Source organism: Zalophus californianus, chromosome 4 (assembly GCF_009762305.2).
Source record: "Zalophus californianus isolate mZalCal1 chromosome 4, mZalCal1.pri.v2, whole genome shotgun sequence".
Classification (NCBI taxonomy): Eukaryota; Metazoa; Chordata; class Mammalia; order Carnivora; family Otariidae; genus Zalophus; species Zalophus californianus.
The window spans coordinates 8,981,515-8,999,186 of NC_045598.1; the positions used below are offsets into that span (position 1 = coordinate 8,981,515).

The 17,672-nt window shown below is 51.9% G+C and overlaps 1 protein-coding gene across 3 annotated transcripts in view; it reads left to right on the top strand.

The window, feature by feature from the left end:
- The window catches only part of TNFRSF8 (TNF receptor superfamily member 8), a 61,383-nt gene that overhangs the window by 32,908 nt on the left and 10,803 nt on the right, over window positions 1-17,672 (top strand). For 2 of the 3 annotated variants that reach the window (XM_027618555.2, XM_027618566.2), the window contains exons 7-12: window positions 562-678; window positions 3,676-3,825; window positions 11,140-11,233; window positions 11,439-11,584; window positions 13,068-13,169; window positions 13,291-13,344. In XM_027618555.2, the coding sequence (XP_027474356.1) occupies window positions 562-678; window positions 3,676-3,825; window positions 11,140-11,233; window positions 11,439-11,584; window positions 13,068-13,169; window positions 13,291-13,344 (663 nt within the window). The remainder of the gene's footprint in view (window positions 1-561; window positions 679-3,675; window positions 3,826-11,139; window positions 11,234-11,438; window positions 11,585-13,067; window positions 13,170-13,290; window positions 13,345-17,672) is intronic. The other variant, XM_027618576.2, reaches the window with a different exon arrangement.

Below are 17,672 nucleotides of genomic sequence, written 5' to 3' on the forward strand. Positions count from 1 at the left end.
AGGGTGAGAGAATCCTCAAGCAGACTCCCCGTGGAGCTCAGAGCCTGATGTGGGGCTTGATCCCAGGACGCTGAGATCATGACCTGAGCTGAAATCAGGAGTCCGACACTCAGCTGACTGAGCCACTCAGGTGCCCCTAGAGAGATGTTTCTAAATTTTAATGTAGTCATGGGCGCCTGGGTGGCTCAGTCAGTTAAGCATCTGCCTTCAGCTCAGGTCATGATCCCAGGGTCCTGGGATCGAGTCCCTCATTGGGCTCCTTGCTCAGTGGGGAGCCTGCTTCTCTCTCTGCCTGCCACTCCCCCTGCTTGTGTTCCCTCTCTCGCTGTCTCTCTCTCTGAAAAAGGAATAAATAAAATCTAAAAAAAAAAAAAGATTGCAGTTTAGAAATAGCCAGATACATTCCTTCCCTTTCTGGGCTTCAGGACTCCCTCTGAAAGATTGACCTGACACGTGTGGAGTTTGGGAGCTGGCCATGGAGCTGGAGGTGGCGAACGGGTGCGGAGGTGGGGGCCTCTGCCAGGGCGGCCCGGCCTGGAGCTTCTCTGCTTCCTTCCCCAGGGCTGACCTCGCAGCAGCCGTGCGCACAGGGCTCATCGGACTGTGGGAAGCAGTGTGACCCCGACTACTACCTGGACAGGGACGGCCGTTGCAAGGCCTGTGTGAGCTGTTCTGGAGGTAAGGGCCTTGTTGTCCCCTCCAGGGGCTCCTTCCTGGGAGCAGGGGCTCTTAACCGAGAATCTGGGGATGGGGGACCCCGAGTTCATTCTGGGACTGCTCAGCCTTCGGGAGCCTAGCTCACCTCGCTGGTGTCTCTGAGCAGTTGGCCTTTACTGAGTCCCACTCTTGATTGTGGGGTGTTGATGGGGGTGACCCCTTCTCAGAGAGCTTGCATTTGCTCACACTTGCAAGGGAACATTTGTTATTGTCTACCTGTTCCAAGCTTGTCTCGTTATTTTTGGTAGCTACCTTCTGGTGTGTGGATTATGATTGTCCCCATTGTACAGAGGAGAACACTGAGGCCTTACAAAGGCCACAAGCCCTCAAGAGCAGCAGGGCCAGAGTTTAAACTTGGAGGTTCTGGGCTCTGGTCAGTCACTCCACTGTCCTTAGAGCATGCTCGGGACAGGCACTTACTGGGTGACTGCCGTGTATATGACCAGCTCAGCACAGCCTCACAGCACCACCAGCTGCGCCCCCCCCCCCCCCCCCCCCGCCGTTGACCATGAGAGCCACACAGGGCAGGGGAAGCTGCCCAGGCCCCAAACTGCCATGGCTGGTTGCAGCCCCAGCCCCCTCACAGAGGGGTGGGGTGTGTGCGATTATGTCTCCTTGTCCAAGGTTTCTTTCACACCCTGGCTAAAGTCAAGGGAGGCCAAAAGAGGAAAGAACACCATTCCAGTTACTAAGGCCACATAGCAAGTTTTCTCAAAACGTGGTGGCAAAAAACAAAGCACTCATTGTATTCATGAATTCCATGGGTCAGAATTCAGACAGGACACCGAGGGGATGGCTGGTCTCTGCTCCACGATGTCTGGGATTTCAGCTGGAATTCATGAAGCCTGGAGGCGGGAATCGTCTGAAAGCCTTTTCATTCATGGGTCGGGTTGGTGCCAACTGCTGGCTAGGGCCTCAGTTGCCCTCTGTGTTGGCCTCTGTGTGGCTAACTTGGGAGCTTCCTCAAGGCCTGGTGGCTGGATTCCAAGAATGCGGCAGGGTTGGGGACAAGTCCTATCCCTTCTGTTGACCTTTCCTTGGATGTCACATGGCGTAACTTCCGCCAGTTTCTACCTCTTGAGGCAGTCACTCTATTGGCAGATCCCAATAGAGTCAACAGAAGGAGAAGAAAGCAAACCTCTCGACGGGTAAGTGGCAGAGGTCTGGAAGAGCAGACGGGGCCAGAAATACTGCTCTGGCCGTTTTTGGAAAAAATATAATCTGTCATAGCCACCATGACAGAGAGAGAAACAAGAGGGGGCTCTGGGTCTGAGAATTCCTTCGGCTCTAAGGATGAAAGCCCTGCAAAGCCGTGGGGTGGGGAACGGGGGCCAAGAGCACAGACTCTGGAACCCAAGAGCCTGGGTTCGAATCTTGGCTCTACCAGTTTGCAGCTTATAAACACAAGCAAGTTTCTTAACGTCTCTGTGCCTCAGTTTCCTCATCTGCAATGGGCATAATAATAGTACTCTCTGAGAGAGCCGTTGCAGCAATTAAATAGGTTAAACTACGTTAATCTGGGCAGAATGGCACTCGATGGTATTACTGCTGCCTTGCTTGCACTCAGTGATATTTTTTAAAAAAAGATTTTATTTTGAGAGAGAGAGTGTGCACGTGGGGTTGAGGGAGGGAGAAGGAGAGGGAGGGAGTTTGAAGCAGACTCCCCACTGAGCACAGATTCCCCACGCAGGGCTGGATCTCACAACCCCGAGATCATGACCAAGAGTCGGATGCTTAACTGACTGAGCCACCCAGGACCCCCCCCCCCAATCAATGATATTAATACTGCCTAGCACACAATCGATGATATTTATAGCTATAATTGTGACAATAGCTGTCACTGTCCCAAGTCCTCTCTCTCACTCTGAGCTCACTCTTGCCATCTACACAAATGCCCCAAATCCTCCCCAATGCCCACTCTCTCTGGAGGTTTCAGGAAGAGACTGTGAGGTTCTTTATCATTTGAGGTCTCTTAAGTGATTGAGAAAAGTCCTCATGAGCAAGTCTAATTTATCTAATCTACTAATGCAGTCATTCTAGTTTCACCCATTTAGAGCACATAAAGTGTTCCCAAGCATATGTAAATGCATTATCACATGCTTTCTTTTACAAAACCTCTAACATTTTATTTTTTTATTTTGGGGAAACAAAACCCTTCTTATCATTGAAAATTTCGTTTTTTTAAAAGATTTTATTCATTTATTTGAGAGAGAGGGCATGAGTTGGGGGGGAGGGGCAGAGGGAGAGGGAGAAGCAGACTCCCTGCTGAGCATGGAGCCTGACCCGGGGCTCGATCCCAGGACCCCAAGATCATGACCTGATCTGAAGGCAGACACTTAACCCACTGAGCCACCCAGGCACCCCATCATTGAAAATTTCAAACATATTCAGGAGTCAGGGATGGTGATGGACTTCACCCAGTTTTAAAGAATGATCAAGTCATGGCCAGTGTGGGTTCATCTCTACCCATGCCCGCTTACCCTGGTCTCTAGATTATTTTCTTTTTAACAGCTTTATTGCGATAGGATTGACATGCAGCTCAACACACGTGTTCCAGTTGTGCCATTCCATGCGTTTTGACATAGCGTGTGGCTGTGAAACCGTCCCGGCCAATCAAGGAGAATGATTTCCCCAGAAAGTTTCATCATGTTCCTTACCCTCCCTCCCACCGTTGCTCACCCCGCTTGCATCCCCAGGCCATCATTCTGCTTTCCGTCACTGCGGAAGATTTTGCGTTTTCTAGCATTTTCTGTGAACATAATCGTATAGTCCATATTCTTTTTTTTTCCCTACCTTCTTCCACTCAGCCTATTTTGAGCATGCCAAAAGATCTGCTCAACAGAATAGTCACATGAGTGTTTGCTTCCAGGCACATGCTCTCCTGGGGGGGGTCTCTGGACCCCCTGCTCTTGCCATCCCAGATCCTTCCTCATGACCCTTCTCTGTGTCCCTTTGAAGACCTGGTGGAGAAGGCGCCGTGCACGTGGAACTCCTCTCGAGTCTGCGAATGTCGATCTGGCATGTTCTGTGCCACATCAGCCACCAACTCCTGTGCCCGCTGTATCCCCCACTCCGTCTGCCCACCAGGGATGGTCACCAAACCCCAGGGTAAGCTGTGGGTACCCTCAACCAAGGGGCTGAAATCTGTGCCCCTGCAGCTGAACTTCTCTCCACCCCCAACCGGGCAAATGACCTTCAACCCTAGCTGTTAACTAGGTCAGGTTTGGGCTTCGGTTTTGTTTAGAAGGTTAGAGCTGGTAAGTGGAATAAAGTCTAGATCTGGGGGTGCCTGGCTGGCTCAGTTAGGAGAGCATGTGACTCTTGATTGTGAGTTCCAGCCCCACGTTGAGATTACCAACAAAACAAAACAAAAACCTTGAAAAAAATCTAGATTTGGCATTTTGGTAAGATTTTTTTTTGGTTAAGATTTTATTTATTTGACAGAGAGAGAGAGGGAGAGAGAGAGCACAAGCAGGTAGAGTGGCAGGCAGAGGCAGAGGGAGAAGCAGGCTCCCCGCTGAGCAGAGAGCCCGACGCAGGGCTCAATCCCAGGACCCTGGGATCGTGACCTGAGCCACCCAGGCACCCCTTGGTAAGAGATTCTGATGCTTTTTAAAAAATTCTTCCTTCTGAAATCGTTGGGCTGGTAAAATCTTCACTTATTTGAAAGGCTGTTTCATTGAGTCAAGATAGAGCAATATGAAATTTTTGAAGACATTTCCAACTCCAGATGGTAGGCATTTGGGGCACCTGGCTGGCTCAGTCAGTGGAGTGTGCAACTCGTGATCTTGGGGTGGTGAGTTTGAACCCCATATTGGGCATAGAGCTTACTTGAATAAAAAACAACAACAAGCGAAAACAAAGAAAAAAAAGATGGTAGACATTTGCCAGAGTGCGGAAAAATATAAACTCTTGACAGTGGGGTGGAAAAAAGGTTAATCAACAGACAAGAGATTTCAACAAATTTCTAGAAGGTAGAAAACAGATGGGAGGGTGGTGACAAACAAAACGAGGGGGAGGGAAGCTCGCCCCAGAAGTCAATCCATGAGTGCTGCAGGAAAAGTGGGAGGTACCTGGCTTGTAAGATCCCCACGGAGGCCCTGGGCTCAGAGCAGGCAAGTAAAATGAAGGATGGGCGTGAAGTGGAGAACTGAACAGTGCAGTGGGGTACGACTTCATCTTGAAAATAAAAATTAAAAACTTGAGACAGTGGTACACCATGGACACTGAGCAGTTGGAACAGATGGTGCCTGAGTTTTCACCCTCTGGTGAAAATCATCAACTTTTTGGCTGAAGACACTGAAGGAGCAGCTGGGGAAACAGGCCTTCTGGGCTGGTACTACCACCCTGCGTAAAGCCCTCTTTGGCTGTGTGTTTCTGAGTGTAGCCTGTTGATAGGCTACCCCTGCTAAGTCACCCTGAAGTGAAGACTGCCGGCCCCCACTCCCCACCGTGGGCCCGGAGTTCCCAGATGGCCCTCCTCCTCAGGGAAGAGACCTGCTGTGGAAAGGCCACAGCAGAAGAACCCCCCCCAACACCCAGCTGCTGGAATGTTCAGCAGAGTCCTTTTTAAGTAAATATGAGTGAGCAATAAAGCTATTCAGACTGTTAAGGAAAACCAGCTGCATGATGGAGAATAACAAGATACATTAACAGAAAACTTACTGTGGATGAAGCAATAGAAATGGTTTCAGGAAGAGGAATAGACGTTTAAAATTTTAAATTAGCGTCCACAGAAGAATTCAAGTTGTTACATCCTTAGAGAACAGAATGCCATGAAAAAGAAACAGTAAGAGAGAAGAGTACCAAAAAAGGCTTTTAGAAAGTGTGCTTGTTACCAAGTATTGCCTCTCAACTCTCAATTCACCTTCAGTACCTGCTGTGCAGTAAAGTATTGGACTCTTCACGTATTTCTTCTAGTGAACACGATGTTAAGCTTTGCCAGAGGACACTGGGGAGCCATTGCAGGAAGAAGGAGGCTTCTCTTGGCTGCATCTGCTTCTTCTTGCTGCGCCCTCTGTCAGCAGAGCATATGGGTGGGGACATTTGGTCGTGCCCTGCCCCAGTCATGCTCCCAGAGTAGACAGTCCCTGGGCAACCTCACAGCCCCAGCCTGGGTCTGGTGACCACCTTGGTGTGACCCTCCCAACGGGACTCTGGTATACTCCAGGCCTCATGTCAGCAGAAGTGCCATAATTCCCTCCGTGCACCCCTACCCCAAGCCTTGGGTCTTCTGCATTCCCATTGCTTACGGCCCTCTTAACCTGGTCACTGAGTGCTCCGGGCCTTGTACCCACAGTGATGCCCCAACTTTCCTGGCATGCTTGACCTGAAAAATAGGAGACTTCAGATGGACCTACCAAGAGCAAACAGGATGAATAAGATTACTCGTATCCAGACACAATAGATGTATTTATTTACCCATTCACTAGTTGACAGACATTTGAGTTATTTCCAGTTTGGAGCAATTATGAATAAAGCAGTTACAAACATTCTTGTACAACTCTGTGTACACATATATTTTCGTCTCTCATGAGTAAATGCCTAGGAGATGGATGACTAGATCACTGTGCTCGCCACACAGAATGTCTTTGCGGGCCAATTCAAAGCCTGTCACCACCCGTGATCTGATCTTACCCACCTAGTTTTATGGATGGAGAGGACCAGAGCTAGAACTGGAACACAGGGACCCTGAGTTCCAGCCTGGAGTACTCTCTACCAGACCACATCAGCTCCTTCTTAGTTCTGAACCTAGAATTTTCTATTCGGTTAAGATACAGTTAAGTTTGAAAGCAGAAAAAAAAATTTTTTTTCAGACATAAAAGGGCAGAAAGATTTTCCCTCATGTGTCCTGTCTTAGAGAGTTACTTGAAGATGTTATTTGGCTAAATGAGTGGCTAAAAACAAAACAAAACAAAAAGCCAGGAATCTAGAAAACAGTGATTCTATTGCAGGAGAGCAGGGAAGTCCCAGTATGACAGCTGTATTGCAGACCGGTTGAGCCAGATAAGAACAGAAAAATGAAGGAGGGCTCCAGTGAATTGTCTTGTCTGCAGGAATGAAAGAATTTCAGTAAACTTCTTGAGTAGTATGTTTGAAAAACTTGATGATGTGGTAAAGGCACATTGTTTTCTCAACAAGAAGACGAAGGGCAGTTGAGAATTCTAGGGAAAATAAAAAGCTGACAAGAAACTTACACTCCAAATATGAAGATGAAAATTTCATCTGATTTTAAGCACTTGTTGGATGCATTAAAAGAGAATCCATTTGACCTTGAATGCTAAGACCATTCTCCTTCAAATGGCCCAAGGATCAGGTGTTTGGATTTAAAGAGAAATGTTTCAGTCTGGTAAATAATATCCTCTTTAGTTCTAAATTGGGAGTAAATGTGGGTAGTTTCTTTTTCTTTTTTTTTTTCCTCTTTCAGTGGGCCCTTACCAGAGAACACAGGCAGACTGAGTAGAGGCTAAACAACACCTTCTGCTCACCTCCAGATTTAAAGGAGGAGGAAAAGGGGTGGGTCACTACACCAGGGAGGAAGGAGGAAGGAGGAAGGAGGAAGGAGGAAGGCGGAAGGCGGAAGGAGGAAGGCGGAAGGCGGAAGGAGGAAGGCGGAAGGAGGAAGGCGGAAGGAGGAAGGCGGAAGGCGGAAGGAGGAAGGAGGAAGGCGGAAGGCGGAAGGAGGAAGGAGGAAGGCGGAAGGAGGAAGGCGGAAGGAGGAAGGCGGAAGGCGGAAGGCGGAAGGCGGAAGGAGGAAGGCGGAAGGCGGAAGGCGGAAGGAGGAAGGAGGAAGGCGGAAGGAGGAAGGAGGAAGGCGGAAGGCGGAGGAAGGCGGAAGGAGGAAGGCGGAAGGCGGAAGGCGGAAGGCGGAAGGCGGCGGAAGGCGGAAGGCGGAAGGAGGAAGGCGGAAGGAGGAAGGCGGAAGGCGGAAGGAGGAAGGCGGAAGGCGGAAGGAGGCGGAAGGAGGAAGGAGGAAGGCGGAAGGCGGAGGAAGGAGGAAGGCGGAAGGAGGAAGGCGGAAGGCGGAAGGCGGAAGGAGGAAGGCGGAAGGCGGAAGGCGGAGGAAGGAGGAAGGCGGAAGGAGGAAGGCGGAAGGCGGAAGGCGGAGGAAGGAGGAAGGCGGAAGGAGGAAGGCGGAAGGCGGAAGGAGGAAGGCGGAAGGAGGAAGGCGGAAGGCGGAAGGCGGAAGGAGGAAGGCGGGAGGAGGAAGGCGGAGGAAGGCGGAAGGAGGAAGGCGGAAGGCGGAGGAAGGAGGAAGGCGGAAGGCGGAAGGCGGAAGGAGGAAGGCGGAAGGCGGAAGGCGGAGGAAGGCGGAAGGCGGAAGGAGGAAGGCGGAAGGCGGAAGGCGGAAGGCGGAAGGCTACGGATGGTATGGTACACATGGAGAAGCTGAGAGGCAGCCAAGGAGCACTGGGTCCATCTTCTCCACTTAGAGAAGGACAGCAGTACTTTTTGTTTTTTTAAGGTTTTATTTATTTGAGAAAGAGAGATAGTGAAAGAAGGCATGAGTGGGGATTGGGGGAGGGACAGAGAGAGGGAGAAGCAGACTCCCCGCGGAGCAGGGAGCCCGATGCGGGGCTCGATCCCGGGACCCCGGGATCGTGGCCTGAGCCGAAGGCAGAGGCTTCACCGACTGAGCCCCCCGGGCGCCCCAGGACTGCAGTTCTGTGGCTGGATTCCGGCAGGTGTTTCAGTGGGAGCTCAGACTGAGGCTGCCTTAGAGAGAGGCCAGAGGGCTTTCCCCTCATGGTGCGAGCTGGGGGTAGCCATGGTGATATATTTGAACACAAGAACTCCTCCAATCCTCTCAAAGTCAACTCTTGTTGAAACCAATGACATTTTAAATTTAATCAAATACTGATTTGCAAATAAATAGAAATTATCATAGCTTCCTCATAGCTTAAAGTCTGCAGGCTTCAGCTAATTCAGGTAATAGTCTGGTGACCCTGAGGAAAGACCTAGCATCTATTTGGAGACACCCCCCCCCCCCCCCCGCCAAAGGGGAGAGTTCCTCAGGACACCACTAATCCAAGAAGAAAATTAATCCTTGCTTCACTTTCTCTTCAAAGTGTTTCAGGAAGAATCTGAGAAACACCATGAAAGCTTTTTAGAAGGGAAAGGAGTGTGGGTGGGGGATCTGCTTTGTACCGCATCAGAGGAGGGGTGCCGCCGCCAGGGACATGGGGGCAGAGAGGGATCGTGGCTGGGCATGACCTACTTCAAATGTGCGCCAGTTTTCTTACCCCTAGAAAAGGAGTTAATTGTAAACTTGTAAGAATGTGCTCAGTCCCCAGGCAGGAGGTGGCGTGGTCCAATGGAGTGTGCTGTGGGCTGGAATCCAGGAGTCCTGCCTTCGGGCTCTAGGTCTGGCTCCGTGGTTCTCTCCCATCTGTAAAAAGAGTGGCTGGGTCAGATCAGAGGAGACCATCTTTGAATGGGTCCTCAGAGGCCTTCTGTCTGGTCAGCACAGGCTTCCCCCTCCGAAGCATCAAGAGGAATGAGATTATATGTCCTCACAAAGACTTGTACAAGCACATTCAGAGCTGCCTTATTTATAATAGCTTCAAACTGGAAACAACCCTGATGTCCATCAACTGGTGAATGGATAAATAAATGGTGGTACATCTCTACAATGGAAGACTACTCCGTGCAACATAAGCGAATTTCAGAAATATTGTGCCGAGAGAAAGAAGCCAGACCCCAGAGAGTACTTACTGCCTGATTCTGTCTAATGAAATTCTAGAACAGGCACACTAATCTATAGTGACGTAATGCCCGAATGTGGGAGGAGGATTTATGGCAGAAGGTCACGAAGGAACTTTCTGGGATGGTGGGAATGTTCTAGATCTTGAATGAAGGTGCAGTTACATGGAAGGATACATTCTTCGAAACCCATCAAACAGTGTAACTGAGGGGACATTTTCTTCTATATAAATTATGCCTTAATAAAGTTGATTTCAAAAGAAAGGAACTTCCAAAAAATTGAGGCTATGTTTAAATATCAGGAGATGGTATTTACATTTATTTACTTATATGTATTTATCAGGTTTCTCTTTTACATAAAATTAGAAAGACAAGAGCCACCAAGCCACCTTCCTGTGAGATCACAGTTGGCTGGAGATGAGGAGCAGCTTTTCCACTTTGATCTTTTGAGACACAAGCCTGACTGTCTCAGCCAGCGCTCGCTGCAGGCATAACAGATGAAAAACACCGTTGACATTTCAGGGTTCAGCTCTCCTCCCCCGGTCAGCTGGGGCCTTTGCTGTCTTGCCTGGGCTCACAGGTTTGGTTTGGGTTTGCTTCGAGTGTTTCTCATCCTTCTGGGACCAGTGGGGACCACCACGTGCCAGAGCATCCTCTCCTTACAGCCCTGGTGGAAGTGCAGAAAGGCCCAGGCTGGGAACAGGCACACTGTTCCTTCCATCCTGCCCCACCGACCGACCATCCGAGTCACAGGGCATCGGTGAGGCGGGGACACAGACACCTCCCCACCTGAGGAGGTGGGCCGGGGATGTGATCTACTGCACTGATCCCATCCCCTTGCTAATTAAATCCTTGCTTTGGGGAGCAAGACCTAATTTTTAAGAACAGCTTTGTTGCAGTATACTTGACATACCCCAGGATCTACTCGCTTTAAGTGTGTAATTCAAAGATTGTAAAGACATTTACAAAGTTGTAAAACCATCACCACGATCTAAGAAACCTCATGCCTTTAGCAGTCAACCCCTGTATCCGTCCCCAGCTTGTACAAGCACTACTCTCTGTCCCTCTAGATGGACCTTTTCTGGACATTTCCAGAATATGTGCTCTGTGTCAGGTTTCTCTCACTGCACACGATACGTTTGAAGTTCATGCATGCTGTAGCATGTATGAGTGCATTGTTCCCTTTTATTGCCACACAATCTTCAGGTACAGGTATACTATATTTTATTTATCCATTTACCAGTTGATGGACATTTGGGTTGTTTCCACTTGTTTGGCTACTATGAAGAATGCCGCTATGAACAGTTGTGTACAACGGACCGTTGTGCACATGTTTTAACATGGCTGCTCACCAGCCTCTCCCATGTGCTCGCTCTCCTCCCTCCCCCACCTAGGGGCCACCCCGCCTTCAGTTTCCTCTGCTTAGATAGCTCCCCGCCAAGACACCGCAGCAATGGCCCCCTGACAGTAGAGATCTTGTCTCTTTTGCTCACTGCTATGTCTCAGCTCCCAGGACAGTCTCTGATACATAGTAGGTGCTCAATAAAGAGTTGTTGCATGGAGGGAAGGAGAGAGGGAGAGAAGGAAAGAGGGTCAGGACACCAGCCTGAGTCTACCTGGCTGCCATGTCCTTCTGGCCTCACCATGCCGCCTCCCGGGAAGTTACCAGTCCTGCTGGGTAAGGCTCCTTGACACCAACTCTAAGACCACTCCCTGCAGGTGCAGCTGAGAGGGATGCCACAGATGAGCTACCTCCCCCCGAGGCCTGCCCTAAGTGCAGCACCAACCCAGAGGACAGCAAGACGCCCACCAGGTGACTCCCTGGCCCCTTTTGGGGGCAGCTGGGCTGGGGCTGGCTGGAGGTGGGGCCTGGGCTGGATCTCAGTGCCAAGGTCGCAAGACATTTTGGAGGATGTGTGCCCGGCTCTGGGCTGGCACCACTGGGAATGGTTCCTGAGCACACGCTTCCCTTTCTCCATCTCCACCGTCAGTCTTACTTCTGGCTTCTCTCCTGGTAGTGCCCCTGCCCCTCTGGTGTCCTCGGCAGACCCCCAGATCAGTCAGGAGCATGGAGGGGGCATCTCCCACGCCTGGGGAGACACCCCCATATCAACGAGCACGCCCATCTCTTTCTCCTCCACGGCAAAGCCCATTCTGGTTTCAGGTAACTATTAGAGAGCAGCGTCTGCCTCCCAGAGGGCCGGGAGGAGGGAGGCTTCTCCCTGGGCAGCAGCATCCACTGGGTGGGGGAGACCAGAGCTGACCCCAGGTTTCTGGTTTCTTGAGCTGGGGCTGTGCCTCTGTCACTTGCTAGTGATTGTTCCTCGATTCTGGGCAGGGATTTTATTCACAGCTTCATCCCCATGGCCCGTAATTGCTACTCAGAAAATACCTGGAGAACGAAGACATGACCTTGACTAGTTGCTTAATTCCTTTGAGCCTCATTTTTGTCGCAGGGACCACGCAGGGCAGTAAGCAGTGGGGTACAGTGGGGTATACGTAGCTAGCACCTTACCGGGGCTCCTTGGAGGCATTCTAAGGTAGGCTTCGGTTTGGGGCTTGCAGTTCTGGTGTCAAACACTAGGTGGCGGCAGTCCTCCGGCCAGCCGACCTCAAAGCGCGGCCCTGGACTTGCAGCATCAGCAACTTGTTAGAAGAGCAAATTCAGGGCTGCACCCCAGCCCCACTGAACCACAGTCTGTATTGGAACATGGTCCCAGGAGATCTGCAGGCACGTTAAAGTTTGAGAAGCACATACATGGCACCTACTACTTTTTAACACCTGAACGTGGACTTAACAGTGACTAGATACACCATCTTCATAAGGGACACAGGAAAAAAAGGAACAAGTTAAGTACTGAGTTAAGTTGTAAAAAAAAAATACCCACATAGCGGTTAAGTGTGTGGGTGCTGGAGCCGCCTGGCCTGGCCTGGCCCAAGCCGTGATTCTTGCGGTTTACCCTTTGCCATTTTAGTGAGTTACTTAAACTTTGCCAGCCTCAGTTTGCCTCGTTTGTAAAAGGAGATGGTAATGGTGCCTACGTGATATTCAGGGAACAGGTGCTGAGTGGGTGTATGTGCAGAGAAGACCCCCTGCCTGCCCATCTGGAGGGGAGCTGGGAGTCCTACCAGACTCCCCAATTCACCCTCCTCTCTGCTCCACCTGCCCGCGCCCCCCCCCCGCCCCCCCCCCCCCCCCGCCGACTCCAGCCACACTGAATGTGCTGCCGACTGCCCCAGGGCCGCACCTGACATAGGCCCTCCTCCAGGGCCCCCAGACCATGTTCTTTTGGACCTCAGTTCCTTCCTCTGACTCTTCGACGCCTCAATTTCTCACGGTCTAGAAATGGTTTGTTTCTGTGAACCGTTTAGCCGCCCGGATGGGCCCCCTCGAGCCAGGGGAGGGAGGGTAGGTGGATAAGGGCTGCACCAGGGAGGCAGAGGGTCTGGGTCTCAGTTCCTGCTTGGGGAAGGACCGGGTCCTGCCAGCCCTGATGGTGTCTGTGTCCCAGCAGAAGGAGAACATAGTCTGGGGTGAGGGCCGTGTAGGGAGGTTGCAGCGGGGCCCCCTGGCGCACTGCCGTGGTGTAGACTTCAGAGCCCCCAAGCATCAGGGCCGAGGGTGCAGGGCTGCCTCTGTGTTCCAGGGCCGGTGCTCTTCTGGACGGTCCTGCTGCTGGTGGTGGTCCTGGGCTCCGTGTCCTTCCTCCTGTGCCACCGGAGGGCCTGCAGGAAGTGGATTCAGCAGAGTGAGTGGATGTGTCCCTGGGGCCTGGGGGAGGGCAGGTGCCCCGCGCTGGGCTGGCCGGGTCTCTGCGCTGCCCTCGGAGGCCCTTGGAGACTCTCCGGCTAACTCCTCTGTCGTTCCAGAGCTCCACCTCTGCTACCGTGTCCAGACCTTCCGGCTCAAGGTGGAGCCCGTGGGTAAGTGTCCAGATGTCCACAGGGGGCTACTCGGGCCCCATGGACAAAGCAGCTCGAGGCCCTGGGTCAGGGGCTCCCTCTGTGCACAGCCTCATCTGTAACGGGAATGCAGTGTGGTTGGGACCTGTCCTCCACCCTCCTCCGCAGCGTTCAGATGGCAGGCTGGCAGGAAGGTTTAAAGTCCATCTTGTCTTTCATTCTTTCCTCCACAGTGCCCACCCCCTGGAGAGGCATTCCTGAATGCCTTCCCTTCCTTCCTGGCCTCCCTACCCCTTCCTCTCCTCCCCACTGCTCTGCGTCCCTTCTGCTGGCAGCGAGGGGCATAGGGGTCTGTAGGGCGGGCTGATAGGGCTGGAATCCTGGTTCTGCCACTTACGAGCTAGCTGTATGGCCCCGGTGAGTTTCTTCGTTCCTCTGTGCCTCAGTTTCCTCACTGTAAAAGGGGACGGTGGGGCCTACCTCAGAGGGTGTGTGGTGCAGCAGGTGGTTGTCGGCCGACGGGCCGGCCTGTGTTGGGGGCCTTTTGCCTCACCAGGAATCTCAGGGCCTTCTGATATCTACGCTGTTCTGAAGCACTCCCTGCCCCTGGCTCTCTGATCTCAGCGCAGCTTCCAGGCCAACTTTTGCAGACCACCTGTCAGAGCCCCTGACCTACTTCCAGCCCTCACCTGGTTGTGTGTGTGTGTGTGTGTGTGTGTGTGTGCGCGCGCGCGCGCGCGTGTGCCTGTGCGCGCGCCTTTTCTCCCCTATGCAGCCATTTGTGGGCAGGGCAAGGTCTTCGTCAGCACTCCACAAGCACCGATTGAGCACCTACTGTGTGCTGGGCTCTGACCACAGGGGAAGGAGTGAACACGAATTTCCGAGCTTCCCTTTCTGGTTTCAAGGCAGGCTCCCATAGAGGGTCTCATCGATCTGGGAACCCCGAGAGATGTGGGTGATGATCTGTCTCCATTCCATAAGGAGGAGTCAAGGCTCAGAAAGGTGGATAGCTGGCCAGGGCCACACAACCGATGAGACTCAAGTCTCAGGCGCTGGTCCTTGAGGCTGTGGGCTTTGTTTGTGGAGGGCTCAGACCTGTCCCCTCCGCCTCCCTCCCCTCAAGCTTTGTCCACCTCCAGTGTCCACCCGCGAGCCCAGTGGGCAGCCTCATGCCAAGTCACAGCCCTCTTGCCCCCCGTCTCCACAGGACCCTCGGTGACCGTCACTGCAGTCCGCCTTTGGACTTGGGCACAAAACCTATCCACTGAGGCCTGTTTTGAATTTGATGAGTTTCACAGCAGGTGCTTGTGCGCTCTTAGCAAGGGGGGTTTTTGTGTTTTGATAGTTTCAAGCCTGTTTCCATGAGCTGTCAGCCTGAATGTCTCATTGAAACCCGTGTTTGCTTTCTTGACATTTTTCTAGTATTAGAATTTCCATTGCTGTCAGTTTATTTTTTTCTTCAAACCTTCGTGATGGCAGTTTTGCCACAGAGAAAGAGAGAGAGAGAGAGAGAGAGAGAGAGAGAGAAAGAAAAAAGTACCTTCCCTTAAGAAGGCAGACCTATGAGAAACCAAGCCTTGAGACTCAGTGGCGGCCATCCTGTTTGGGGCTGTTTCGGGCCCTCTGGCTTCCGGCGGGTCCCTGGAGGGTCTGGGTTCCCAGGCCTGAGCTGGAGGGTAGGTGAGGCCAGGATAAGCATCCAGGGCTCAGGATGAGAACGGATGGAGGGCGCCTGCGTGGCTCAGTCGTTGGGCGTCTGCCTTCGGCTCAGGTCCTGGTCCCGGGGTCCTGGGATCGAGCCCCGCATCGGGCTCCCTGCTCTGCGGGAAGCCTGCTTCTCCCTCTCCCACTCCCCCTGCTTGTGGTCCTGCTCTCGCTGTCTCTCTCTCTCTCTCTCTATCTCTCTCTGTCAAATAAATAAAGAAAATCTTAAAAAACAAAACAAAACAAAAAAAAAAAAACGGATGGAGCGGGGTGGATGCCCCATTCCCTCCGGAGCAGTGGGTGCTGAAGGGGCAAAGGAGCTTTCATTCACATGCTTGCTCATTTGCGTGTTCAGATCGTCCAAGTGGCTCCGTGCTGGGTGCAGAAATGGGTCCTCGCTGTCCCGAGCATTCAGACCAGCATCAGTTGCTTCAAGGGACTAATGGCTGGCAGGGTGGCGATGCATGCCCCAGCCCTCCCTGTCCCAGAGCAACAATACTTACCAGCCATCTCTTGAGTCGATTCGCCTTTATGGCCCGTGTCTTCGGCAGCAGGCTTTTGCAGAGCGCAGACGCAGACGCACAGCGGACCGGGGAGGCACCTGCTGCTTTCATCCCCATTTCGCAGATGAGGAATCAGGAAGGTGGAGGAACTTATTTAAGGCCACTTTGTTAATAACAACCTGGGGGTGGGAATCGTGCCTGGTTAAGAAACACTGACTAAAATTCTTCATTCTAATGGGCACTAAAGTCCTTATCTGTTACTTCAGGCAGGTTTAAGTCGAAAAAAAAATTTTTTTTGTTGTTTTGAAACAATTTCAAGCTTACAGGAGAGTCACAAGGACAGTACAAAGAACTTATTTTTCTGAACTTTTTGAGTTGAGTTAGTGACTCAATGCCTTATCATATCCACATACTTTAGTGTATATTCATACAAACAGGGGTGTATTTTTATACGATGTAGTGACACCATCAAAATCAGAAAATTCACACTGATGCGTTACCACCGGCGAATTCTCAGACCTCATTCAAGATCCTTTGTCCCAACCAAGTCCTCTACAGCAGAAGAATCCAGTTCAGGATTTCGTGTTGCATCTGGTTGTCACGTCTCTTGTCGGCCTGGCTCTGTTCCTGTCTTTTCTGTCACATTGGTGACCTTGCCACTTTTGAGCATTCCACCACCGACTTGGTGGGCATCCCTCCCCTTGGGTTTGCCTGGTGCGTCCTCATGGAGACTGGAGTCAGGTCGTGCTTCTTTGGTGGCGGGAAGATGCCAGGAGTGACGCTGAGCTCCTCTGGTGGCAGCCATCCTGCCAGGTTCCAGCCGGTTGGCCCCTTTCCTGGCGTGGCTGGCTTGGAGCACTTGGTGTGAGCGCTACCTGCCAGGCCGTTCCTGCACGAGGCTGTTCTTTTCTCCTTGGCAAGCAGTAAGCACTTTCAGGGGAGGTACTGCGAAGCTCTGTGAATAACCAGTTCCTCATCACACTTTCTTCTTCTCCCTCTCTATTTATATCTGCATGGACTGGTGGCTTTCTATTTTATTCTCTTGCCATCATTATTCTGATGTTCAGATTCGGTCCTTGAAGCTGGCCCCGGTGTCCTTCTGTCTCATTCTTTCCTGTTCTGAGCACTTTAAGAGGATCCCAGCTTACCTGGTACTTCCCTGCCCTCACCCTGGAATCAATGGCATCTCCCAGGAGCCCACATCTCAATTAGGGGTGCCCGTTGCCAAAGCCTGGTTGAGCCTCTGTGCCAGACTCCTTCCTCAGGTCTGTTCTGCTTCCCGCGGCAGCCAGGCCCCCAGGCCAGATGGGGGCCGGGACCGAAAGGGGAGGGTGACTGGGGTGGACAGCACCGCAGCTTCGGTGTCAGAAGCCCCGGGCTCAGCTGGCAGCCCCGGGGAGAACATGTGATTGTCCCGGCGGGGGCGGGGGGGCACCAATGCCTCGTGTGTCCCTGGACTCGTGTCCTTGGGTGCCGGGCACGTTTACGAGAAGATCTTAGAGTTACTCCCCAAAGCGCGGAAGCCAATAAATGAAGACAGTGGACTGAAGCCACATTTTTAGGGGAAGCGCACTTAGGAAATCCAATCTCTGTACTCAGCACGATTTGTTCTGGGTCTTTATCAGAGTACACACGTGGGTTATAAGGCAGCTGTAGGCAGACATTGGCACCTCTGGGTTCTGCCTTTTCACCTTTATGTTGTTTTATGCTTGTTGTCAAGAGTCAGTATCAACTGCTGGTTTTCTTTTTGGTGTGATGAGCGCTGTGCCACGTTAATGTCCTGGGACCCACCACGTGCTAGGCAGCCTCCTGGGCACTGTCCCTTTTTCACATTTAAGTTTTTAAAAAATTTTCAACAGACTTCAATTTTTAGAACCATTGTAGGGGCGCCTGGGTGGCTCAGTCGGTTACGCGACTGCCTTCCTCAGGTCATGATCCTGGAGTCCCGGGATCGAGTCCCACGTCGGGCTCCCTGCTCGGCAGGGAGTCTGCTTCTCCCTCTGACCCTCCTCCCTCTCGTGCTCTCTATCTCTCATTCTCTCTCTCTCAAATAAATAAAATCTTTAAAAAAAAAAAACCATTGTAGATCTGTAGAATATTTGAAAAGGTAGTTCAGAGAGTTTCCGTGTGCCTCACACCCAG